This window comes from Heteronotia binoei, chromosome 19 (genome assembly GCF_032191835.1).
Source record: "Heteronotia binoei isolate CCM8104 ecotype False Entrance Well chromosome 19, APGP_CSIRO_Hbin_v1, whole genome shotgun sequence".
In the NCBI taxonomy this organism is placed as follows: domain Eukaryota; kingdom Metazoa; phylum Chordata; class Lepidosauria; order Squamata; family Gekkonidae; genus Heteronotia; species Heteronotia binoei.
The window spans coordinates 27,860,153-27,886,287 of NC_083241.1; the positions used below are offsets into that span (position 1 = coordinate 27,860,153).

A 26,135-nucleotide genomic window follows, 5' to 3' on the forward strand; every position below is an offset into this window, starting at 1 on the left:
ATCATTCAGTCTGCATTGGGAGACATTCAAGTTCCCTGTGATTGGCTGGAAGCAGGGTTGGAATTTACAGGACTCTTCTAGGAGAGCAGCCACTTATGGCCAGTGGAGCTTGGGTGGGGGAGATGCTCAAAGGCGACCTCGTATGATGGGAGGGGGAAATACAGTTCATCAACCTAGTAGACAAGTGCACCTTGATGAAGTCTGCTTAAGAGCATACAAAAGCTTACATTCTGAATAAAACTTAGTTGGTCTTAAAGGTGCACTTATCTACTACTTTGTTCTATTGCTTCAGACCAACACGGCTGCCTACTGGGATCTAGTTCATCAACCTGTTCGAACAAGAAAAGCGAATTTGAAACTGCCAGGTCCCATCTCCCCAGCTACCAGCAGGGAATGGGGGATAGGGTGGCCAGATCCAAGTTGGTAAATTTTGGAGGTCTGGTGGTGAAGCCTGGCTGGGTGGGAGGAAGGGACTTCAGTAGGGTACAATATCATAGAGTCCACCTTCCAAAGCATCCCTTTTCTCCAGGGCAACTGATAGCTGTAGCCTGGAGATGAGCTGTAATTCCAGAGGATCCCCAGGTCCCACCTGGAGGCTGGCATCTCTAACAAGCTTAGCTCTTCGGGCACAAAGACGTACACACAGAGAGAAAGCCAAAGGGCATTTTGTAACCAAGCGGCGGGAGGAAGGCCGACAAAGGAAACCCCGAGTCCACGTGTAACAAGCGACCGTGGGGAACTAGAAGCGCCGAGGGGGGGCGGGGTATTCAGTAATTTTAGACTACAATTCCCGTGGTGCTTCGGAAGTCACAGTGGGAGGGCGCGCAGGCGCAGTTGCCGGGTGGAGACTGGCAAACCGCTGCCTTCCAACTCTCCAAGGCTGGGCAGTGGAAGTCGGGTTCCTGGTCGGGTGAGTCTGTCGGGCAGAGAGTCTGGGGGTTTCTGGAGGGGTGTGGCGGCCAAATCCGAAGCGGGGCTTGGCAAGTGGGGCCAGATCCTGCCGCTTGGCTCTAGTGGAGCGAAACGTGCAATGGGGCAGAGAGGAGGAAACTTGGATGCAGGGCAACAGGCAGCTTCTTTTCCTCCTTCCCATTGCTGTGAATGAGGGGTTGCAATAAAGGCGGGTGGAAGTTTTGCGGGGAGGGGGTGAGTCTCTTTTGCTGGGGGCTGTAAATGTGCTTGCCGGAAGGATCGGCACCAGGGCTGTATGGCTTCGTTCTGTATTTAGGCTTTGGGGGATTCATGCGGGAAACAAAAGTTTCAGCGGTTGGGAACAGGAGTATGGTTTGGGAGGTTCGGGTTCCGGCACCTCCCCCCGCCCTTTAAAAAAAGTTCTCTCTTCACTTTAATTCTTCCTCCTAAGTCGGAAAAAATGTGATCAATCCCCACCCAGGAAACTCTCTCGCTCCGCCCCCTTGTCATAGTGAGCAAACTTTTTTCTCCCTCCTTTCCTCCATTTCTGATTTATCATGAATGCCTTTCCCCAGGGAAACTTCACTTCTCCCGTTTCTAACGTTTCTGTGGTTTGGATGGATTTTGATGCTGCCCTTTTTTTAAAAAAAAGTTTGCGTTGGTTTTGTTTTCTCCTTTTCTGAAAGAGACGAGTCAGACCTTTTAGATGCCTCTGGACTCAAACTCAGTTCTCACCTCTGTTTGTTAGCTCTTGTATTTGTACGCTGATTTACTGCTATTCACAGATCTTACCAACCGCCTTAATCCAATGTCAACCATAATTGTCCAGTTACTTATGCATCGTGACTATAACTAGTCCTTCCTGACAACTAAATCCCCTTCCTCTCCACATCCTCTCTCTACTTACATGTGCTGGTTGAAAAAGTTTTGCTTCACTGTTTGAAGAACTGTGTGTGCATATGAAAACTTATACCTTGAATAATACTTTGTTGGTCTTAAAGGTGCTACAGGATTCAAACTTTGTTCTGAGCCACCCTTCAGTATCTCATCAGTGTGTATCTGTCAGAATTGTCAAATCAGATGTCCTCCCCCTCCACCAAAATAAGTTGTATGCAATTCATTGGTTTTGTGATCCTTTTATAATGCATGATGTCTCATCAATCTGTGTATCCTTACTTCTGGCTTTATACAGCTGCTGTGGCCCTTCTCTCTCAGGTGCTTTTTAACATGGATATGCGCCCTCTCACCCAGCTAGTCAGGATGCTGATGACACCCAACTATATCTGTTAATGGATGGCCAGCCAGATACTACCCAGAAGATCTGGCCAGTTGTTTGTGGGCCATGGTGGGACGGATAAAACAGAGCTGCCTGAAGATGAACCAATCAGAGCCAGAAGTCCTGTGGCTGAGTCGGGGGAGGGGGGACAGGGATGGGAATTCATCTTCCCACTCTGGATGGGGTACAGCTGGTACCAGCTTCCTCCATCAGGAGTTTGGGTGTGACAAGGGCTTTTTTTTGTAGCAGGAACTCATTTGCATATTAGGCCACACACCACTGATGTAGCCAATTCTCCCTGGGTGTGACTCTTGATGCCTCCCTCACTTTGGGGGCACAGGGCACAAATATAATCAGCATGGCATTTTTCCTCCATTGCTAAGCCAGCCAACTGGTCCACTACATGTCCCATGAGAACCTCGCTACCGTTATCCATGTGACGGTCACCTCTGTACTGAACTACTGTAACTCACTCTATGCAGGGCTGCCTTTGAACTTGCTCTGGAAACTTCAACTGGCCCAGAATGTGACTGTGTGGGTCCTTATGGGGAGCACACATGCCACCTGTGCTGTCAGTAGCACCAGCTCCAGACTGAATGCCGAATCAAGTTCAGGGTTTTATTATAGACTTTCAAAGCCATAAATGGTCCCATATCTGTGGGACCACCTCTTCCTACATGCCTCTCAGAGCGCACTATGCTCCGCTGGTGCCAATTTACTGGTAATCCCTGATCCCAAAGCAATCTGGCTGCCCTTGGCCTGGGCCAAATCTCTGCCTAGTGAGATCAGGGCCTGTAAAACTGAGCTGGGAAGAAGAGGGGGAGGAGGTTGGATTTCTACCTTACCCTTCACTTGGAGTCTCAGAGCAGCTTACAACCTTCTTTCCCTTCCCCTCTCTACAACAGACACCCTGTGAGGTAGGTGGGGCTGAGAGAGCTCTTGAGAGAACGAGCTACGGGAAGGACGGGCTAAAAAATCAAATAAATCTCTGAGGGAACTGTGACTGACCCAAGGTCACTGAGCAGGTGCTTGTGGAGGAGTGGGGAATCAAACCCGGTTCTACAGATTAGAGTCCACCGCTCTTAACCATGACACCAAACTGGCTCTCAACATGATTGAGGACAGCAATAGTTAGAGAAATCAGTGGCCTCCCAAGTTCTTAACCCCCGCCTGCACTTCATATTATTTCCCGTCCCCTAAATTAAGATCTCTTGTGAGGGAATATCGATTGTATTCCAGCCACCCCCACCTAACTGTGGGACAGACATATGACGCCATCTAATGTAACTGTTTTATAGGTATTTTATTAACATGTAGTTATTATTATGATTTTACGTATACTGCATGCCGCCCAGAGTCCTGCTTATTTATTTTATTTTTTATTTTATTCGATTTATATCCCGCCCTACCCCACCGAGGTGGGCTCAGGGCAGCTTACAACATAAAAAGCTAACAGAAATCAGTTTAAAATACATTAATAATTATACAATAAAATACATAAAAACACATAAAACTCGCTTCAATATGTACTATGCTACCTTTCCTTAATGCTTGTAGGAAATGGAGCAGGACAGAAATCAAATGAATAGCATTCTCATATTGTCATTCCCCATTGAACTAAATGGAACGATACTGTCTGTTTCTGCCCTCAGAACTACGTGGGGAGTGGGAAGATTCCTACCAACAAAATGATTCTAAATAGATTTAAGCTTTCAAGCAGCCTGAACTCAGTTGGGCTTCTAATAGACAACACCCTGCAGTCAAACTATGCAAAGCCTCTTGGAGCTGCTGTTGCCGAAGGACATATGAAAGGGGTTTCCCACCCTGTTTGTTTCAAGGGAAGGAACTTGGCTTGCTAATACAACCCTGGCATTTTGTAGTATTTGTCACATTCCCTCAAGAAAATGCCACAGTGCCCTTGCTGGATTTGGAACCCTTTGTGCAACTGAATTCCAACAGACTTGCTGAAGCCATCTGTTCATATCCCTGTTGAAAGTGATGTAGCCCACAGACGTTTGTGCATCACTGAATGTGCTTTAGTTGACAAACTTTAAAAGTTTGAAGTTTGACTGTGTTCCCCTCTCCTCTGAAAGAAATTGTCAGGTTTAAAAAGCGTGTTGCATGCTCAAAGTGACTTATCATGGATGTCTTCTGTCCCTCTACTCTTTTCTGTTCCAAAATGAAGAGCTAAGAAACTCACCTCCTTGAGAGGTGGCGGGCTCTCCTCCTTTGGAGTTTTTTAAGCAGAGACTAGTCTGACAGCAATACTGATTCTGTGAACTTAGACAGATCATGAGAGGGAGGATAAGGAAGGGTTACATCAGAGTTTAATTCTCGTGGTCCTTTCTTACATGCCCAGGGAAATGCTGATTGCCATTTTGGGGCCAGGAAGCAAGTTTTCTCCATGCCTGTTTGGCCAGGAATCCTGGAGGTTTTTTGCCATCTTCTGGGCATGGACTAGGGGTCACTGTGTGTGTGTGCGGGGGGGAGGTATATATATTTGTGAATTTCCTGTATTGTGCAGGGGGTTGATGACACTATGATTCTATGTCCTGCCTGAGATCATCCAGTATGGGTCTTTTTGTGAGAGAGTGGATTACAGAGTCTTCTGTGTGGCAATATATGGATTCTAAGGGTGTAAGTAGGAACAGCCGCCCTGAGCCACTTGTGGGAAGGGCGGGATATAAATCTTAAATAAATACAAATAAATAAATAAAAAAACAGCTTCGTTAGTGCTGTGGCCCAAAATGCAAACATATGCAATCATATCTAGGACTTCTGATAACATTCCAGGCAAAGGTCAGGAGAAGCATAGAAAGTAATAATAGCTTTAGTGTAAAAGAAAGTACTTCTTCAAACAGTGTATAATTAACTTATGGAACTCACTACCACAAGATGTTCGGCTGGGCACTAGCTTAGAGGGTTTTAAAAGTTAATGAGACAACTTCTTGGAGGATTGGTCCATCAGTGGCTGTTAATGATATTCATAGGGAACCTCTGTGTTCAGAGACATTCTATCCCTGAATACCAGGTACTGTGGGACAACTTTGGTTTCTGTGCCCCTTCTAGGGCATCTGGTTGGCCTCTGTAGGAATAGAAAAGACTGGACTAGATGAACCATTAACCTGATTCAGCAGGTATCCTTTGTGTATACCCAACACAGTTTCTAACTTCACCTTAAGCACCTTGAGTCCCTGTCTCACTCTGTATTCCCCCGATATTTCTCCCTGTTTTAGAAGGAGCTTCTGTGATGTTTAAGAGCCCCGTGGCGCAGAGTGTTAAAGCTGCAGTACTGCAGTCCTAAGTTCTGCTCACAACCTGAGTTCAATCCCTGGTGGAAGCTGGATTTTCAGGTAGCCAGCCCAAGGTTGACTCAGCCTTCCCTCATTCTGAGGTTGATAAAATGAGTACCCAGCTTGCTGGGGGGAAAGTGTAGATGACCGGGGAAGGCAATGGCAAACCACCCCGTAAAAAGTCTGCCGTGAAAACGTTGTGAAAGCAACATCACCCCGGAAACCACTAGTGCTTGCACAGGGGACCTTTCCTTTCCTCTGTGATGTTTGGGGGAGGGAATCAGTGTTTAGAACAGAAACTCAGAAGCCTTGGTGTGGACAGGATAAGTGCCTTCAATTTTGTCACCTTTTAACAGGAAGCTGGAAGTCTGTCTCAAAGCTTACTGAAAATGTGAACCCCCTAGACTTTAGACCAATCAATCGAAAAGTGTGCTCTGTATCTAGGGGTTGACTCCAATCTTCATAGTATTTGTGAGTGAGACCGTACTTTGTCAGGTGCGTGGCTGTATACAACATGCATCTGATGGTTTAGTGAAGCTCACAAAAGCTTGCGCTCTTAGACTTGAAAGTGCCCTCGGAATCCTGTTTGTTTTTACTGCAACATGTTAACCCTGCTATCTCGCTGAGATTAGTCCAGCACAGTTGCCGATAAGAGCAGACTGAAATGTTTGGGAGGAGAAGTGGTATAGTCCTCACTCCTACAACTCTATTATCGTCTAGTCTTTTCCAAATGTGAGAGGATGTTGCTATCAAAGCAAGATCAAGCAGAGATCTTCCTGTTCCCTTTTCCCTCCCATCAAATGTGGGAGTATGGGGGCAGGGACCAGGGGTGGAATTCTAGCAGGAGCTCCTTTGCATATTAGGCCACACGCCCCTGATGTAGCTAATCCTCCAAGAGTTTACAAGGCTCTTTTTTTAAAGCTCTTGGAGGATTGGCTACATCAGGGGTGTGTGGCCTAATATGCAAAGGAGCTCCTGCTAGAATTCCACCCCTGGAGGGGACTATATCACATTTGAGAAAACATTGAAAACATGCAGGTTTATTTACCTGACTGCATCTTAAGAGGCTGGGTGTGGCTTCTCAAATTCCTGACCCCTACTTGTATTATGTTTGTGCAAATAACTTTGAGCCTGATTCAGTAGCCACATGTTTTCCTTGGGAGTTAGAGTTCTGAGAGATGGTGTGCTGTGGATCTTGAACTGAGATTCTTTTTGAAGGGGCGGGGGAGTTGTATCTTTGTGTGTGCGCACATGCACCTAGAAGTCATGTTGATCTCTGGTGACTGACCCCTACTAGGGAGGATAATCAAGGAGGTGGCTGAATAGAGCCTGTCCTTGTCCTCCTGACTGCTAGTATTCCAAGGAGGTCTCCCATCCAAGCATTTGCCAGCGATGACCCTGCTTAGCTTCTGAGATCTGACAAGATTGGGCTTGCTTGGGCTATCCAGGTCAGAGCCTTGAGCTGAGCATTCTTAACATTTCATTAAATTATGGTTCTTAAGACCCTCTGGGGCAGTTGTGACTAGCATTTTGGGTATGGGGGACTCACCAGGGCTTGCCCAAAGTTTTGGGCACCCTAGAAAAACGATGACCTTGACACTCATCTGGTTCCGTATTTTATGCGTGTATGTGTGCATGCGAGTGTGTGTGTGCATGCATAACTGGAGGTCATGGCAGCCTCTGGTGACTGACCCCTGCTTATATTCAGAGAGATGGCTGAATAAAGCCTGCCCCTGCCCTCCTGACCGCTGGTATTCCAAGGAGGTCCCCCATTCAAATACTTGGAAGAGTCGACCTTGCTTAACTTCCGGGATCTGATGTGATCAGGCTTGCCTGGGCTATCCAAATTGGAGCTGCATGCCTTTTTACTCTCAACAGACTTCCTAGACTTTAGAATCTCCAAAAGACTTCCTAGACTTTAGAATCTCCAAAATCATCCTTTTGGTCAAGTGTTCTGTAAGTTTCTACTGCAAGGGACGGGGAAATGCAACTTACAGGCATTATGCACTGTCTCATCTTTATTCATTCATGTTTTAACCTCGCTGAGTCTACAAGTGTTGTGTTTCATGCCACCTGACTTTTTTTTTAAAAAAAGAAGAAGCTGCAGAGGTATGCAGTTTTTAGAAGTATCATTACTGAGGAATGATCATCCAGTGTAATTTGTGGCTAATAAAAGGTTAGGCATGCAACGTCACTCCTAATACTAAAGCCCTGACGAGTGCAGTAAAACTCGTCTAGGGAGTCGAAACAGGAAGTAGGGTTTGTTTGCATCCAGAAATGGCACTAGAGTGACATTGACTCCTTTGGTAAATACGGACCTATTCAAAATGTCTCCATGATACGCAGGACATCCCCGCCACTAATGTGTTTGCTTTGGCTGCCGGAAAATAAATTCACTGGGGCAATATAAGAAAAAGGAAAAAAGCAAGAGCACACTGTCTTTAACAAAGATTCAGGTGAGTAGCCGTGTTGGTCTGAAACAGCAAAACAAAGTTGGGGTCCTCTGTCACTTTTAAGACCAACCAAGTTTGATTCTGAGTATCAGTTCTTGTGTGCACGCGTGTATCTGAAGAAATGCGTGTGTACATGAAAGCTTATGCCCAGAATGCAAATTTTGTTGGCCTTAAAGGTGCCCTTGGACTCAAACTTTGTCCTATCTTGAATAAACAGGTTTGTGAGAAGAAGACTGGGGAGCCAGGTACGCTTGCAAATACGGTCTGGAGTCTCTGGACTTATCTTAGTGCTTTTTCAGTTTCTGCAGAAATGTTTGGCAGTGTGTGCTGGATGGTTTGTTGACGCTAAAATAGTATGGGGCAGGGTACCTTGGGTTATCTCATGCCGATTCCCATGAGCAGTCTGTCCTCAAAGGAAAGGCAGGAAGGGGAGAAACTAGTTTGTTTCAACTGAGAATACACATCTATAGTGTTTTTATCCTCTTCTGCATTTGTCTTCACTATGTGCATGCCAACTACAGAGAAACTTAATACGTTTTTTATCCTGAATTTTATCCTTAATACGTTTTTAATACATTTTTACCCACAGAACTCAAAATGGCAGGTGCAGTTCTCTGCTTCTCCCATTTTTATTTTCCCTAGAACCCCTCTGAGGTATGTTAAGACGAGAGACAGAAAGGCTAACCCAGGCTTGCTCTGTGAGGTTCCTGGCTGAGAGGGTTTGCATGAAAAAACAAAGAAACTTGAGGCGAAGGACCCACCCAGTTAAATATCCTAAGTTCATTTGTGCTATGTTTTATCTCTACTAACAACTCTTAAGTGACGGTTTTAAACCACTAAAAGACTAAACCGTTTTGGGTTTAGGCTTTGGTTTAATTCCTTAGTCTGGCTTCCTAGATGAAACAAACTGCGTTTGCTCGTATTCCTTGGGAATGCCATTTTGGGCGCTGTAGAAGCAGAATGGATCAGAGGATCATCTATGATCTGGGAGATCCCCGATTCAAATGCAGCCTCTGCCACAAACTCACTGAAAGGTGGCCTAAGGATAGCCAGCCAGCCTGGCTCCTCCTCCTCTTTGATGTGGGGATAATAATACCAGCCTGCCTTAAGGGGCTGTTGTAAGCATTTAAGGCCTATAGTTATATGTGACTTGCTTTGAACAGTGAAAGCGTTCCGTAAATGCCACTTATCATTATTGCCTTCCTCTTCCTACTCCCACAGTGGCTTTAATATTAGATTGTAAGCTCCTCAGGGCAGAGATCAGATGCTGTTGCTCTATAAATGATGTATACCACACCACCCAGAGCCCTTCAGAGGAGGGCAGTCTATAAATTTAATATCATTAATAATAACGGATTCACATACCCTTTTTTCTGTTTCCTGGTCCTAGCGTTAAACATTTAATTTGTGCATTTGTTGGTTGGCTTGTTTTGTTCATATGGTGCTGTCCCTCTATACAGAGCTCTTTATAGAATAGCTTGGGGAAGTGGGGGAAGGCTTGGAAAAATCTGCAATCTTGCCAATGCTGGAGGCAGCAAAAGGAAGAAAGGAAAGAGAAAGGCATATTAGCATTGTAGCATCTAGCTGCTCAAGCTGGCAAGTCAGAAACTGGGTGGTGTGAGGAGCATACCTTACACAGGGAATCTTGGATATGCAAATCTCAGCACATTGAGCCTCCCAGCATTCGAAGTTGGAATATTTTGTGTGTTTTTCCGTGATACTGAGCAAAAATTATTATATACAGTCCCTCCCCTGCCCATCCTTCCACCTTGAATCGCAGCCCTTCCCATCCAAATTGGTCTCCCCCTAAAGCTGTAATGGATTGATTGACCATTTGAACAAATAAAACCTTGCAGCCCTAACAAGGCCCAGAAGAGGGCCAAGTCATAATTTCGATACAGAACCTAAGTACTGAGAAGAAACACCCCCCCCCCACCAGGTCCCATTTCAGCTATTGTTCCTGTGGGATAAGGGAACTGCAAAAGAAGACTGAAAACGTTTGCCTGTTTAAAAGGCAGGCCAAAAAGCATTGCTGTTTGCCTCGGTTCGGCTTTGAGACTACATTATGTAGCCAGACCTACTTGGCTCCCTGGTGACATGGCATCACTCTTTCTCCCATGATCCCTGATTGGATGGGATTTCCTTGGAATTCAGTAATTGTGAGTCGGGAGTATATCACTTTTCTTGCTAGTCTTACAATGGAGTGCTGCTTTTGATATGTAGGGCAATCATCTATGCCCTGACCTGGATAGCCCAAGCTAGTCTGATCTCATCAGATCTCAGAAGCTAAGCAGAGTGCCCTCGTCAGTACTTGAAGGGAGGCCACCAATGCAGTCCGGAGCTGCTATGCAGAGGCAAATAATGGCAAGTCACCTCTGGATGTCTCTTGCCTGGAAAACCCTGCATGAATGAGCTGCAACTTGATGACCAAAAAAATGTATTTTTTTTATGATGGTCAGACTAGGATTTAATGGTGTTGGCTGGCTCCCAGTTATTTGATTATGCTCGTTTTGAGGTTATTAATTGCTGTTTGAAATCGTCTTTTATAATACCCCTCCAAAGCTTTTAGCTGGGCAGGTACACAAAAGTTATTGCAGTACTTTAGAAGAGGTTTAACCTAAATATCAATTTACAGGGGATTCTGTTGATACTGTTAGACCATAGAGAAAGCATTTTCTTGGGGTACTTCTGAAAGCCTTGTTTATGAATCGGCATATATATGCATGCAGTTGTCCATGGAAAAAGCTTTCATATCTGAAATACATTAGACATGTTTTAGTAGCCCTCATTGAGATCTCTTTCTAATACCAGAAGCATTGATCTTCTTTTCCAAATGCAAAAATACAGTAGCCTCACAACAGAAGTGCAGCTCTGCATGAAAATGTGCAAAATTGGTGAAAAGCAAATGTAAATTTTATTGGGCGAATCTGTTGGGGGGGGGGATGCCCTGTTTGTGTAGCAAGAGAGCTGGAAAGTTGCTGCCATTATTAGGATTCTCTGGAGAGAAAGTTGAAATTCGTCTCCCTTAGGCAGTTGGAACTATTTCAAGCCTGTGATTGATGGTTGGAAAGCTGATAAACTCTGCTTCCATGGCCCTCCCTTCTCTGGTTTGGGTTCATCCAGAGGCCGATTTGGAAGAAGAGTTGAGCAAGAAATAATGGATCGAGCTTAACTTGCTTAGCACTGTGCCCAAAGCCATTTGCTTTTGTATGATGTAATTTCTATTTTAAAATATGAGTAATGAAGATCCATTTACAGAGACCACTGGTAAATCTCAAGTCTCACCCTCCTACATTAAGAAACTTGGTGGCAAGAAGAAGAAACAAGCCACTAAAACGGCAGCTTGCTTTCCCCGATAACCCCTTCATAACAGTCTTGACAGTTCTTCAAGTCATGAGGTCCCAAGAATACATGAATTTTGCATATATCTGCTAAAATATTTATTTTAGGTTTTAATTAAGGGCCAATAGCGGTTCTGTCCTTTATTATACGTAGATTTTTTTTAATTTTTACAGACTTAACAAGTTTCCCTCATTTGTTACTAAGGAAGAAAAACATGAGGCTGGGTGCGGTGCTTCTTTTTACAGCACTTCAAGAACGCCATGGACAAATGTGTTTGCTGTGGCATAAACTTTTTGAGATCGTCAGACCTATGAAGTTTGTTCTCAGTTAGAGATATGAGTATAGAGAGAAATATTGCAAACCATGGAGTCAAAGGGCAACAAAACACAAGAAGTGCTGTCTGGGCAGAGTTCAGAACCAGGCAAAGATAAGCACATCCAGTGTGCCTTTCATAGCTTTTTGACCCAACTCTTTTCACTGTGAGCATATGTAATTACACCTAAAATCTGCCCATCAAGCATTTGATATTTTTAAGGTGCCTAGTGGCACCTTTAAGGCCAACAAAGTTTTGTTCAAGGGATAAGCTTTCATTTGCATGCACGCTTCTTCAGATACATTGAAATGGAAGTTACCAGTCCAGACATATAGATAGTGATAAGCAGCAAATTAGCATGCAGCTTAGAGCCAGTTTGAGCACCAGTTTGGTGTAGTGATTAGGTCCCCGGACTCTTATCTGGGAGAACTGGGTTTGATTCCTCGTTCCTCCACATGAGGGGAATGCTGGAATGACTTTGGGTCAGTCACAGTTCTTGAAAGCGCTGTTTTGTTCAAGAGTAGTTCTTGGGAGAGCTCTCTCAGCCCCACCTACCTCACAGGGTGTCTGTTGTGGGAAGGGGAAAGGAAAGGAGATTATAAGCTGCCCTGAAACTCCTTTGGGTAGTGAAGGGCAGGGTATAAACCCAATCTCCTCCCCCTCCTACTCCTCTTCCTTGTCTTCATCTTCTTCATGTTTAACAGATGCAAGGACAGCTAGCCTTCTGGAATTTTAAAAAAGGCTAGCATCTGGTTGTCGGTTTCAGTGGCTGCAGCAGAAAGACTTCCCCAGTCAGAGGAGCAGCTCATCATTCTTCTCTCCTTTCCCTTCCTCTTGCACTTTCATGAATCCCAAACTTTCTTTCCCAGCCTTTGACTTGAAATACCACTTCTGTTGTTGTTGTGATCCTCACTGAGCTGGCTCTGGACTGTGACTGGGGAGCCTGAGACACGGTGTGGAGGAGAGCAGGAAACTCCAGAAGATCCCTGCAGGGTAGATGCCCCTGGCCCGTCTGCTCCAGAACCTGCCCCTGAGGAACCTACAGTAAGAGTTCCTCCAGCAGAATTTCCCTCTGTCCCCCCAGGTCATGGGGCAACTGCTCAGTCCACAAGCCTACCAGACTCTGCCTCCTCCTGGCAGGAGTGGCAGAAGCCAAAGGCTCCTGCCAAGATCACCTAGTAAAGGTGCAGTGCCAGGCTGTGACAGCCCACACTCCACCTCCTGGGCCAGAACATGACAGATCAGAGAATCATAGGGTTGGAAGGGACCTGCAAGGTAATCTAGTCCAACCCCCTGTGGAATGCAGGAAATTCAGAAATACCTCCCCGCAGTGACCCCTGCTCCATGCCCAGAAGATGGCAAAAAAACCCCAACAACAACAAACTTCCAGGATCCCTGGCCAATCTGGCCTAGAGAAAAATTGCTTCCTGACCCCAAAGTGTCAGCATTTCTCTGGGTGTGTAAGAAAGGGCCACAAGAGCTAAGCACTGATGCAGCCCTTCCTGCACTCCCTCTCATGATCTGCCTAATTCACAGAATCAGCATGTAATCTTTTGCATGATTCTGGCTCTGATAAAGCCTGGACAAGATGTATCCCAGGTGCTGCTTAAGCCTTGTGCTGGGAGGGGAGTCCTGCTGGATCAACTGGTCCACTTGATACAAGCCTGCGTCACTGTTCCAACTCCTATTGACACTCAAGGCCGAGGGCACTGGCACTCGAGGAGACCTGACTGGCCCTGCCTGCAGAACACAGGACAGTTGAGCTGGTTTGACCTTTCGGCTGAAACTGCAGAGAGCAGCTGACAGTTATCCTTGCATCATTGATCCTGGAAGGTAGATTATGCTGAGACAGTGACTTGCCCAAAGTCTCCCAGCAGGCTTCTTTTGGCAGAGAGGAGGTTTGAATCTGGGTCTCCCAGATCATAGTCTGGCGTTCTGATCACTGCCCTTGGCTGGCCATGTTCAACGATGGCAACTGGGATATGGTAGGTTTGTTTGTTGTAGGATGACTTAATGCAATTTTATCTTTGACTAGAATAGTGGCAGAATGGTCATTTTAAGTACTGCCATAGGCCGTGAAAATGTTATGAAAGCAACATCACCTCAGAGTCAGAAACGACTGGTGCTTGCATAGGGGACTACCTTTACCTTTTTATAGCTGAACACCTGCAGACTCTGGAATATGTTGTATGCTGAAATCTTATTGCATTTTAAAGACTCAGTAGGTTTTTCCCCCTTTTTTTTTTGAAAAAACTACTCTTTTTTGATTTAAAAAGATAAAGTAGATACAAAAGAATAAAACTATTGCCATAGTCCAGATATAGACTGAAATAAGAATAAAGGTTCAGGGGTTTTTTTTAACAGCGGTTTAAATTTTCATAGACTCCAGGTGCAGTAGCATGTCAGAGACAGAAAGGTGTGCTTAACTCTTCCTTATTTTAGTTGGATCGTCCCATGGGTATAAGGAAACCTTTTAAAAAAGCATCCATTCTAGCTACAGAGATAAGAGTGAGCTCATGAGCTTCCTTCCACCCCTCTGCACAAATCCCCCCTCCCTTTCCCAGCAACAACCAGGACATAGCATATAGATAATTTCTGTCAGGTGTTCTAGTGTGTGATGATTCAACAGCCGTAAAGCCAGCTCCGGAACTGAGAAAGCAGCAGAGAAGTCTGTGCTTCCGTGAGCAAAGGAGTGAAGGGACTGCGCCTCTGATACTTCAGATTTGCGAGCGGAGCGTGACCTGATCAGTTAGGTGGGCTGCATCTCCATATGACACCCAGTCCCCAGAGCCAGCTGGCCAGCTGAGTGTTCGGCTGGTCACGTGGACATCTCATGAGGCTGGGAGTACACACAGGAAAGAGAGGAAGCTTGGTTCAAGGAAGCATGTGATGGGACCGGTGATCACACTGTGATGCGGTGTGGTAGATGCTGGTATGTCGCCTTTTTTAAACAAGGGCTGCAGCTTGCCTTTCCATGTTATAAAACAGACCTTTGAGTACCATTGTGAGTGGGCTGCAAACTGAAGTTCAGGCCGGCTTTCCCTTGGGAGGGGAAAGGGTGTGTGTGTACTAGGGTTGCCAGGTCTGTGTTGGAAAATACCTGGAGACTTTGGGGGTGGATCCAGGGGAGAGCGGGGTTTGGGGAGGGGCCTCAGCAGGGTGCAATGCCATAGAGTCCACCCTTTAAAGTGGCCATTTTCTCCAGGGGAGCTGATCTCTGCCAGCTGGAGATGAGTTCCAAAAGTGGGAGATCTCCAGGCCCCACCTGGAGGCTGGCAACCTTTGGTACTGGTCCTGTTGAAATGGTGGGGGTCACACAGGGTTGCCAGCCTTCAGGTGGTTGAGCAAAGACTTGGGAAAACACTGCGTAATATTGCTTATCTTGCGTGTGGGATACTTTACACACGTCTACATACACTGTGATACATTATAATGTATTCCAAATCCATGGTACAGCTACAAAACAAAGACACAATTGCAAGAGTCCACAATAAAGACATGTCAGTTTCCAAAATTCTGGTCTGTTTCTTGTGGTGATTCTTCTTGCACTTAGCAGGGGGTGATAATGTGCCTGCCTTGCTTTGTAGAAACAGGAAGGTCTCACTTTTTCAAATCACCCACTTAGAATTGGAGCCACCTCTCTAGCTCACTGTTTTTCACATCTGTTCATCCGTGATACAGGCATTATAGGCCTATACTGATTTGGAAAAGGGAGACCTTCTTGAAGCACTTTCTACTAAACCCAGCAGGTGTTATCACCCCCTGCGAAGTGCAAGAAGAATCACAAGAAACAGACCAGAATTTTGGGAAATTGACATAAAGGGTATGCAGACATGTGTAAAGTATTCCACATGCAAGATAAGCAATATTAGGCTGTGTTTTTCCAAGGGTTTGCTCAACCACACACTGCTAGTTTCGTATTGTTGTCAAGCCTCCAGGTGGTGGCTGGGGATCTCCTGGGATTACAACTGATCTCCAGGCGACAGAGATCAGTTCCCCTGGAGAAAATGGCGGGTTTGGAAGGTGGACTCTGTGGCATTGTAACCGATCCCTTCCCAAATTCTCCCCTCCTCAGGCTCCACCACCCAAATCTCCAGGAATTTCCCACCCAGGAGCTGGCGCCCATAGGATTCGGCCATGCACACAACCAAACACGCACACACTTTTTAAATGTTCTCTGTAAATAGGGGCATTCCTGTTCTGAAGTTTTCCAAAGAATTCTGGTCTCATCTGACTCCAAGGAGATGTATGCAGTGCTGGGGATGGGGGGAGAGACAGCATAATGGTAGCTCGGCAAAGGGAGTCTGCTGCAGGGCTGTGGATGGGGCTGCGTAACAAGTTGCAAAAAGCGATTTCTTTTTAAGATCCTGGCTTGCATTGGAAATTTGCTTGGGAAATGAGGAGGAGAGGGGGGAGGGACGTTTGTGCTACAAGGGTAGGGAAGGCCTGTTTGCCTGTTTTTACGAGAACAACTGCCGTTCCGGTTAAAGAACACAAACCTGACCCGACATGTTGCACATCAGCAACACAAGCAGATCCTCAAGCGCTATCAGATGGGCCTCAAGGACCCAACATGTTGTTGATAGATGTGGGGCTCCTCCTTTTGGAGAGGGATCAGCACATGGAAGTGCCTGGAATCTTTCAGATGAGCTTCTTACTCTAGAGTAGGGGCATGATTCCTAAGCTCTGGCTGCTTACTTCAAATCTGTAGATTCAGGTGGGTAGCTGTGTTGGTCTGAAGCAGCAGAACAAAGATTGAATCCAGGGGAACCTTTAAGACCAACCAAGTTGTATTCCAAGTATCAGCTTTTGTGTGCATGGACGCTTCTTCACATACACTGAAACAGAAGTCACCAAGTACTTATATGTATTAGTTGGTGACTTCTGTTTCAATGGATCTGAGGAAGGGAGGGACGGTGGCTCAGTGGTAGAGCATCTGCTTGGGAAGCAGAAGGTCCCAGGTTCAATCCCTGGCATCTCCAAAAAAGGGTCCAGGCAAATAGGTGTGAAAAACCTCAGCTTGAGACCCTGGAGAGCCGCTGCCAGTCTGAGAAGACAATACTGACTTTGATTAACCAAAGGTCTGATTCAGTATAAGGCAGCTTCATATGTTCATATGTGCATGCACGCAAAAGCTTATACCCAGAATAAAACTTGGTTGGTCTTAATGGTGCCACTGGACTCATGGCCTGCTGATGGATCTCCTGATGGCTTCTGGGTTTTGGCCAATCCAACACTGGATGGGCCTCTGGCCTGATCTAACGACTTCTCTTATGTTCTCCTGTTTTTTAATTTTCATTCAGATCAGTATGTGATTTTCAGCCTTGCTCTGTACCTCCTTTTGTATTTCAGCCCTTTCTCACTCCCAGGTTTTTTCTCTCTCTTGCCTTTTTTAGCCTTCTCCTCTTTCTGGACCACCATGTTCCAACCTTTACTGACCTCTTCCTTCTGCCTTGTCAGTTCCCTTTGTGGTCTTTTGCTCTTCTGCCTCAAGTCTTGCCTTCCTTTACCCTTCCCTTAGGGTCTGAGCAGCCCAGTCATGGGCAAGCAGTGGCCCTTGGAAAGATGGCAGTTCTATTAAAGGCATCCAGAGGAGATTGGGATGGCCAAACCATTTTGTGACAGGCAGGCAGCTGAGCAAATCTCTGTCATGGGCTTTGTCAGCAACACTGCAAAATGTTTGGTGTGTTACACCTTAGGCCGGGGCGTTGAACTCATTTGTTATGAGCGCCAGATCTGACATAAATAAGACCTATGCCATAAAGCGTAATGGCAGGTAGTGGAGATATAAACTTTATAAAGGACACAGATAAGCACAATTTTAAACAATATATATGCTTAAAAGATTAGCACTCTTTCAATATTTTATTTATTTAACAGTCTCTGATAATAGACACCTCTTGCTCTGAATTACTGCATCAAAATCTGGAGACAATGTCTGTGCTGTAGAAATCTTGAGTAGGCTGTTCAGGTGTGTGTCTGTAAGCTGCAAACCTGCTTTAGATTTATTGACATTCATTACAGAAATCTCATGGTCAGTGCTTTGAGCCTAAAACCCAGGGAAATCATGAAATGGATGGGCATTGTGAGCTTTTGTACATAAGTTGTTTCTTGTGCTGGTCAGCTGGTGGAGAAAATAGAGGTTTTGCTCTGTAGCTCCTGTGTGACTGAGCAAGCCTGGCAAAGCAAGCTGTGACACAGAAGGAAGCAAGAGAGAAGGAAGCAGATGACAGTTAGTGGCTCGCAGGCCTGATAGGAGCCCTCCAGGGGCCTGATCTGGCCCTCAAGCTGCACATTTGACATCCCTGCGTTAGGCTCATTTGAACTAGTATGACTGTAGCATTAGGTGCCATGCAAGCACAGTCATCGATGCTTATTCATGAGCGGAATGGACATTCCAATCTGCACCAGAATGCCGGAAATGCTTCACCCTTCTTCAGGCCTTCAGCATTCACTGTCTCAAGGTGGTTTGCAAGGTGTCATATGTCACCATGAGGAAGTGACTTTTGGTGACTTAAGGAGTGCTATTTTGCTGTTTTCCCTGTTCGATGCTTAGCCATTTCATACCAAGCCTATTAACATGAAGGTCAGCCGCTTTTCCAAAGGTGCACTTACTTCCATTTATATGATGCTTGGACAAATATGCAGGATGAGCATTAACGGGCAATTAGTTGATAAATAGTTTGTCTGCATCATGGATCAGTGGTGCTGATCACCTGCTTGGCATGTCGAAAATCCCTGGCTCAGTTCTCAGCATCTCTGGTTAAAGGCTCTTGGGTATTAGATGCTGCAAAAGACTTTCTTTTCTTTTCTTTTGGTGGCTGCAGAGTGGTAAAGCTGCAGTACTGCGGTCCTAAGCTCTGCTCATGACCTGAGTTCGATCCTGGTAGATGCTGGGTTCAGGTAGCCGATTCGAGGTTGATTCAGCCTTCCATCTTTCTGAGGTCGGTAAAATGAGTACCCAGCTTGCTGGGGGAAAAGTGTAGATGACTGGGGAAGGCAATGACAAACCACCCTGTAAAAAGTCTGCTGTGAAAGCAACGTTACCCCAGAGTTGGAAACAACTGGTGCTTGCACAGGGGACTACCTTTACCTTTTTAACTAACCATCAGCAGACAGTGCTCAGCTAGATAGACCAGAGTAGCTATAGGGGAGGTTCATATATCAAAAATATTGTTCCAGCTAATCTCGCCTGGCCATTTGGCCATTTGCTTGGCTTTGAACTAGAATGTTTAGTTGTACTGCGATCCTATAGAAATTTGTCAGGATTTGCCTGGAGTGCTGTGTCATTTATGCTTTGATAATCAGAGTGTTTGCTCTTCCATAGTGATACTATAGTACTGTTATAAACTGCCCAGAGAGCGTCTGCTCTGAGTGGAATAGAGATGCAAGAAATTAAAGAATTGATTGATTGAAGATGGAAGTAGGTGGAATGTGTTTTTAATGTGTGCTTTTTCATCTCTGGTGGTGTTCATAGGTGTACCTTGAATAGATCATGTATTCTAACTATTGTTAGTATACAAGGCCCTTTCAGAGTGCTTTCTGGGAGATGTTAGGAATCATAGATTCGCTCAGTCTCCATGAAGGAAGCATTAGATGTCCTTTAGCAGCTGCTCACAATCTTGGTTTTACTAGTAAATGTCAGAACTTCCCACACTATCCAATGCTCCTGCCCAAGTATCAGGAATTACACCAAGTATCTGATCATTTATTGTACTGTGTATAAATTTGCACAGATATATACTCACGAGATATATATACTTTTGTGAGTTCAATATATACTCTCGTGAGTTCAATCCCGGCAGAAGCTGGGTTCAGGTAGCCCGCTCAAGGTTGGCTCAGTCTTCCACCCTTCCAAGGTTGGTAAAATTAGTACCCAGCTTGGTGGGGGTAAAGTATAGATGGCAAACCACCCCGTAAAAAGTCTGCTTTGAAAATGTTGTGATGCGACATCACCCCAAAGTCGGAAATGACTGGTGCTTGCACAGGAGACCACTTTTACCTTTTTATATATTTGCGGTCCACTCTCGAAGCTCAAAAAACGGTCACATGGGGAGATCAAATAATTCAGCACTTCCTTTAAAGTAAACAATTGGGCTGAAATATTTGGTGTGAGGGGGGGAACGCTCTAATGGAGATGTATAATTCACAGTGTTGGGCTTGACAAGCGGAGGGGAAAAGCTGCTGCATTTTTCTCTAATAAAGCAAGAATAGCTGAACTGAGTTCTGGCTCCCGGAGGGCAACAGTGGGAGGAAAATGTGGGTCACTCCCGAAAAACATCATGGACCCCTTTTCTGCCACAACAGCTGCCGGATGTTAATGAACTGAAATCTGGTGGCAAGAATACACAACAGTTCCTGCAAAGCTCTGGAACCTCTGTAATAGCAATAAAAACAGGGGAGGGGGACTTGGGAATTATGGAATGCCTTCAGGATGTGGAATTGGCCACCATCCCTGCAGAGGCCCCCCAGAGCCAATTGGAGTCACTCCTATTTTAGAAAGTTCTGAAATTAAGTTAAATACAAGGGCGGTGACTATATCCTCAGAATCGTTGAATTTTTTAAAATACAGAGTTGTTTTTTTTGTTTTCAATTATGATTTGTCAAATGGCGGGGGAGGGGGTGGTTTGCTGAGGCCGATGGGCCTAAAAACACCTTGACGGACTGATTAACTGGTAGAGAAGAAGGTGGGATCCCCGTACGGTCTCGTTCACAGGCTTTTTTAGGAGCTGCCCCTGTGTCATGGAGCAGCCTCCTTGAGTGGGTAAGAGGAGGTACCCAGTTGGCATTTCAGAGAGCCTGTGAAACAGATTGGTTCTTGTGGGCAGTTGGGCTCACCTAAAGGGATGCAGTTGCAGCAGTGAAGGACTGAAATGGGTTCAGAGGTCTAGGCAGCTAATTTTTAGGAAGGCGGGGGTGTTTGCATTCCTGCGTGCTGGGCTGAGTATTGTACTAGAAGCTGGTGATGTTCTTATTTGGATTTTTGTTACTCTTTGTTGATGTTGTGCATTGTTTCAAGCTTTTGCCCACCTTGAGTTGCAGGTAGTTTTGAAAGAGAAGTGTGCTTGCTAATCTTCGGAATAAATATATATATATAATGTAATAAAGACAAGCTTATTTCCACCCTTTTCTCCAGTGAGCTCAGGGTGCATCATACACGGCCCCCTCTTTCTGAAGAAGTGAGCAGTGACTCACGAAATCTCGTACTCTGCCACAAATTTTGTTAGTCTTTAGGGTGCTCCTGGAATCTTGCTCTTTTCTTAAGGTCCTCTCTGTCTCTTATATTTTCCAGCATCCTTGGGAGTTAGATGGCCAACTCCAGGTTGGGAAATTTCTGGAGGTTTCGGTAGTGGAGATCTTCAGCAGGTTATAGTGCCATATAGTCCACCTTCCAAAGTAGCTGTTTTCTCCAGGGAAACGAATTGCTGTTGCCTGGAGAGCAGTTGTCATCCTAGGAAACCTCCAGCTACCACCTGGAGGTTGGCAACCCTATGAGTTAAGGCTCCGCTGAGATAATTGACTTGACCCCCAGGCTCTATGACTGAGCAGGGAGTTGAACCCACACTTGTAGGCACCTGGAGCACTCTTAAAGTGAAGAGGTAGCTCAAGAATGCAATAAATACATTTTTTCAGTAACAACCCAATGAAATGTGAAGAATTCACCAAAGACAAACCCCATTATTTGCTATTTACTCACCTTATTTGTGTTCTACCTGCTGAGCACGTAGCTTTGGACTTCTTTGCTCAGGCTTCATGTTGAAGCTGTGACAGTGACCTTGAGCATGGGGGCAGAGGAACCTCTTAAAGATTCTGTACACCTTGCTGGCTCCAGGGCTTATGTATATAGACTGAGTTTAAGAGGAAGCACTTACTCTGCTGTTGTCTTTCCCGCCCAGTCAGACAGGATAATTGTCTCTGTGCTTCCCTTCGATGTTAGCTGACTAACATTGTTACTGCAATAAATCATAGAGGTGCCTTTTTAAAAATGCAGAATGGTGTGAATCAGTAGGGAAAAGCGAAAGTAATTTGAGGTCTACAATGCTCACCTTGGATGCAGCACAAACAAGGGTTTTAAATGAACAAGAAAGTTATGAAGTGGGACTTAGTGAAGATCTCCAACTGTCCCCTTGTAATATTCTTTGGGTGCATTTATTGCTTTATATTCATACATGAGTCTTCTGTGAGGGTGTCAGTTTTAGAGGTCTAATTGATACCTCAGGGAAAACCACAGTTTAATTAAACTAACTGTGGTTAGCACGATTGCTGGAATATGGTACAGTCCATTAACTGTGGTTATTTCGGGGGCATCACACAAGAATCTAAAACCACAGCTTGAAGCTGGTTTATTAACAGCAGATAGTGTTAACAAAGGTTTTGTGTGTCATGCAAACACTGGCATCTTGGCTCGCTTCCTGGCACCAACTCTGCCCACAGCGTAGGCTAGAAAAGGCAGGGATGATAACTCAAACAGCATCTGTCGAGGCAAATCAGGGTTTAAATGGTCATTTGTGACTGGAATTCCCAGTTTCATAAACTAACCACAGTTCAAATAAACCACAGCTTCATGTTACGTCTGAACAGAGCCAGTGTCTGGAAATGAATGGACATCTAAGTAATCTAGAAGAGACAGTGTAGTGTTTGAGGGCCTTCCAGTGACTGGGGAGACCCAAGTTTAACTCTTGACTTGGCCATGAAGGGGGCTGTGTATCCTTGGATTTGCATCTCTCATCCCGGCATGCCTCTTATTCCAGTCTTAGTTTCTTGGAGGAAGGGCGGGATATAAAATCTTAATAGAGTATTTATAAAGGATTCACACACTTTACATAAGAAGTACCATGTTGGATCAGACAAGTAGTTCATCTAACTCAGCACCCTATCTCAAACTGGCCAACCTCTGGAGTTCCTCTGGAGGGCCAATAACCTCCAACCTCTGGAGTTCCTCTGGAATGCCAATAACAGGACACAGAGGTTGAGGCCTTCAGAAGAGCCCTGCTGGATCAGACCAATAGTCCTTCTAGTCCAGCATCCTGTCTCACACAGTGGTCAGCCGGCTCTTCTGGAGAGCCAACAACAGGGCATAGAAGTTGAGGCCTTCATAACAATGTAAGAAGAGTCCTGCTAGATCAGACCAATGGTCCCTCTAGTCCAGCATTCTGTTCCACACAGTGGCCAGCCGGTTCTTCTGGAGAGCCAACAGTAGGACATAGAGGTTGAGGTCTTCATAACAATGTAAGAAGAGGCCTGCTGGATCAGACCAGTGGGCCATTTAGTTCAGCATCCTGTTTCACACAGTGGCCAACCAGTTCCTCTGGAGGGCCAACAACACGCCATAGAGGCTGAAATCTTCCCCTTATGTTGCCTCCTGGCTCTGAGCTTCCCCTCAGTCACCATGGCTGGTAGCCATTGATAAACACCCATCTTCCATGAATCTCTCTAATCTTCTTTGAAAGCTGTTTATTCCTGGGGCCATCACTCCATCCTCTGGCAGCAAATTCCACATTTTAATCACTCCCTGTGTAAAACAGAATTTCCTTTACACTTCTCAGAGCCTTTGCATAGTTGAGTTTCTGTAGCCAAAACAGAGAACCAGAAGCTAATTGTTTAGTTTGATTTCTGAAGGTGGCTGCATTAGAACAGCTCAGTTTGAATCTAGTAGCACCCTAGAGATCAACAAGAGATTCAGGGTAGAAGCTTTTGAGAGTCAACGCTCCCTTCTTGCTGCTCTGCAACATCTTGTGTGCTTGTAGCCCAAAATGAGTTCCAGCGAGCAAAATTTGGCTGAAGAAATGCATTTGTGTGATGCGGGTTGCTGAGATGAGGGGCAGAGGTGCAGGAGATGCCTTGACAGTTATGATCACGGAAAGCATCCAGGTGTCTCTGTGGCCAGGCAGAAGGGGAGAAAGGACTCTTTGCTGGAATCAGAGAACCCTTTTCCAACAGGGAGGGATCGCACACAAGTCCTTTGATGCGTTAACACTTCTTGATAGGAGAGTCCCAGTTTGGTGAGGTTGAGCCTCAGTCTTTAGCACCCAGTCTCTGCCATATTGTGGGGCAAGACTAGCCACTGTTTTGCTCCCCCCCGCCTTACTCTCACTGCCACCACTCTGGGTAAAATTCAGCCCTTCTGTCTTTCAGGTGAGTTGCCTGAAACCAACCTCACGAGGGCTGCTGGACTCAAATCTTCCGTGTTTAATTTGAGGATCCCAAATGACTGTGGGAATAATGCCTATTTTTATATTTAAGCTGGAAAGGTGTCACAAATATGGTGGGCAGTAGTGGTATAATTTTAGATCACTCTTGATGTGCTTTCTTGAGGCATTCTTGTGCAGCAGTGTGGTTTTGGGCTATTTTTGCTTCAAGTGGATGCCATAGAAATTCAGCTTTTGAAAGACCATCTTCTCCGACGCATTAAGACAGCCTGCATATACAGATACTGTTTGGGATTCTGTGCCTTCATAATGTGTGATGACGCCGGTGCCCAAGGCAATTTTAGCCAATGTGATATAGTGCTTAAGCAAGTTGGGCTAGGGTCTGTGAGATCCAGGTTCAAATCCCCAGAAGCTTGCTGGGTGACCTTGGGCATCCCTTTGCAGCCTAAGCAATCTCAGAGGGTCATTGTGAAGATAAACTAGAGGAGAATTATGTCAGCCGCTTTGGGTCTCCATATGGAATGCTTTATCCCAAGGGATCTGTCCGGCACTCTCGCTGTTGACCTTTCAGGGGCCCATTTAAAACTTTTTAACTTTACTCAGGACATTGGTGACCTTTGACACTTATACTGAGGATATTTGTGACCAGCAACTGTTGCTTGCTGTTTCCTTTCTTTGTTTCCCTTTCTTTTGTTTGCCCATTTTCCCAGTCTGATCGTAAACTGCTTTATGGAAATAGTTGTAAGGGCAGAGTGCAAATGTTTTCAGTACATAAATTTTTTAAAACCCTCCCTCTGCCATGGTGGAATTCCGCCACCAAAACTTGCTGCTTTGTGACATCCTGTGTGTTTGTAGCCCAAATGAGTTCCATTCACTGTCCACCAGCAAGCAAAATTTGGCTGAAGGAATGCATTTGCTAATGAGCATCTCTCTTTCTGCCCTTTCTGCAGTTCCAATTAATAAGTCTGCAGTCTTGGCGTTAATCCCTCTGCTGCCAGAGTTATGGAGCTCCCCTTCCGGAAAGAATTGGAGAAGTACAAGGACCTTGATGAGGATGAAATCCTGGGGAAGTTGTCGGAAGAAGAGTTGAAGCAGCTGGAATCTGTGCTGGATGACCTCGATCCAGAGGTGAACGTTCAGCCAACCGGACTCACTCCTGGCCACTAAATTAGATTATCCTGTTCAGGGGCAGGAGGGAAGCAGTGTGCATATTAAATGGCCAATCTACAATGCCATAACTGGCTTTGCATCCAGAGTCTCTGCTCACTGGTATAAAAAGGGCATGCAAGTGAGCTTTGCCAAAACTATGTAGTGATAAAAATGATACATTTTTCATGTGTGTGGTGCACAGATCCTGCAGCCACACAGCGACAAATGCATGTTATATGAAATATTGTGCAGTATTTACATAACATGTTTAAGTGTTGGAAGCATGTCAAATATGCTCTCTTGGTGTAACCCTTACAAATCTTTTAAAGCCCTTCACGCTCCGGGACCAACATATCGTCTGTACTGGCATACCTCCCAAACAGCATTATACTCGATGATGATGATGATGATGATGATGATGATTAAAATTTATAGACCGCCCTTCCCCAAGAGCTCAGGGCAGTGCACCACAAGTTAAAAGACACAGTAAAATTTATTTCAGTTTACAATAAAACCAACAGAACTTAACAATGGCCTTTTGTCCCTCTTGGATGGGTCAGGGACCAGTCATGGAGAAGACCATGAGAGCTGCAGTGTGTAACAGCACACTAATAATCCTGGGACCACAGAGTATTCGCCAGGCTTCAACTAAACTAGAGTCAGAGCCTGTGGCTCTTGCTTGATGGAATGCACTTCCAAGTGAGATCTGGGTCCCATAGGACTTGGTACAGTTCCACAGGGCCCATAAAATGGAAACATACCACCAAGCATATGGGTGAGGTCAGGAGAACCTAACTATACAGTGCTCCCTGCCTTTTCCTCCCCTTTTCTTCTCTTAGGACAGCGTTATAGTATAGTGTTGCTCTGTAACATCTGATCTGATAAATTGTAAATGGCTGAAAATGCTTGAATTGTTTTAAACGGGTTGGTTTTAATTGTATTCTAATATTGTTATTGTATGTTGTGGTGACCCACTCGGTGCCCCACAGTAGTGGAGGACAGCAGGGTATAAAATGAAATGACTACAATAACAGCTTTGAAGAGTTAGCTAATATGAGCTCAGGGTTAGGGGAGACTAACTGAAAGAGAGACAGTGGCTTGCCTGCTAACTCACTAAGTTTGTGACCGAAATGAGACTTGAACCTGGGACCTTCCAGGTGGTGTCTTGTTCCTCTTCATTACTATACACAGACTCCCCTTAAGGTAAGATCTGGAAGTCAATGCCTTAAAAGTACCCAGGAAATAGAA

General features: G+C 45.3%; 1 protein-coding gene across 2 annotated transcripts in view; it reads left to right on the plus strand.

Moving 5' to 3' along the window:
- The first annotated feature begins 826 nt into the window (after positions 1 to 826).
- The window catches only part of LOC132587905 (tropomodulin-3-like), a 63,173-nt gene continuing 37,864 nt past the window's right edge, over positions 827 to 26,135 (plus strand). For both annotated transcript variants that reach the window (XM_060260310.1, XM_060260309.1), the window contains exons 1-2: positions 827 to 910; positions 24,689 to 24,866. In XM_060260310.1, the coding sequence (XP_060116293.1) occupies positions 24,741 to 24,866 (126 nt within the window). In that variant the 5' untranslated portion in view covers positions 827 to 910; positions 24,689 to 24,740. The remainder of the gene's footprint in view (positions 911 to 24,688; positions 24,867 to 26,135) is intronic.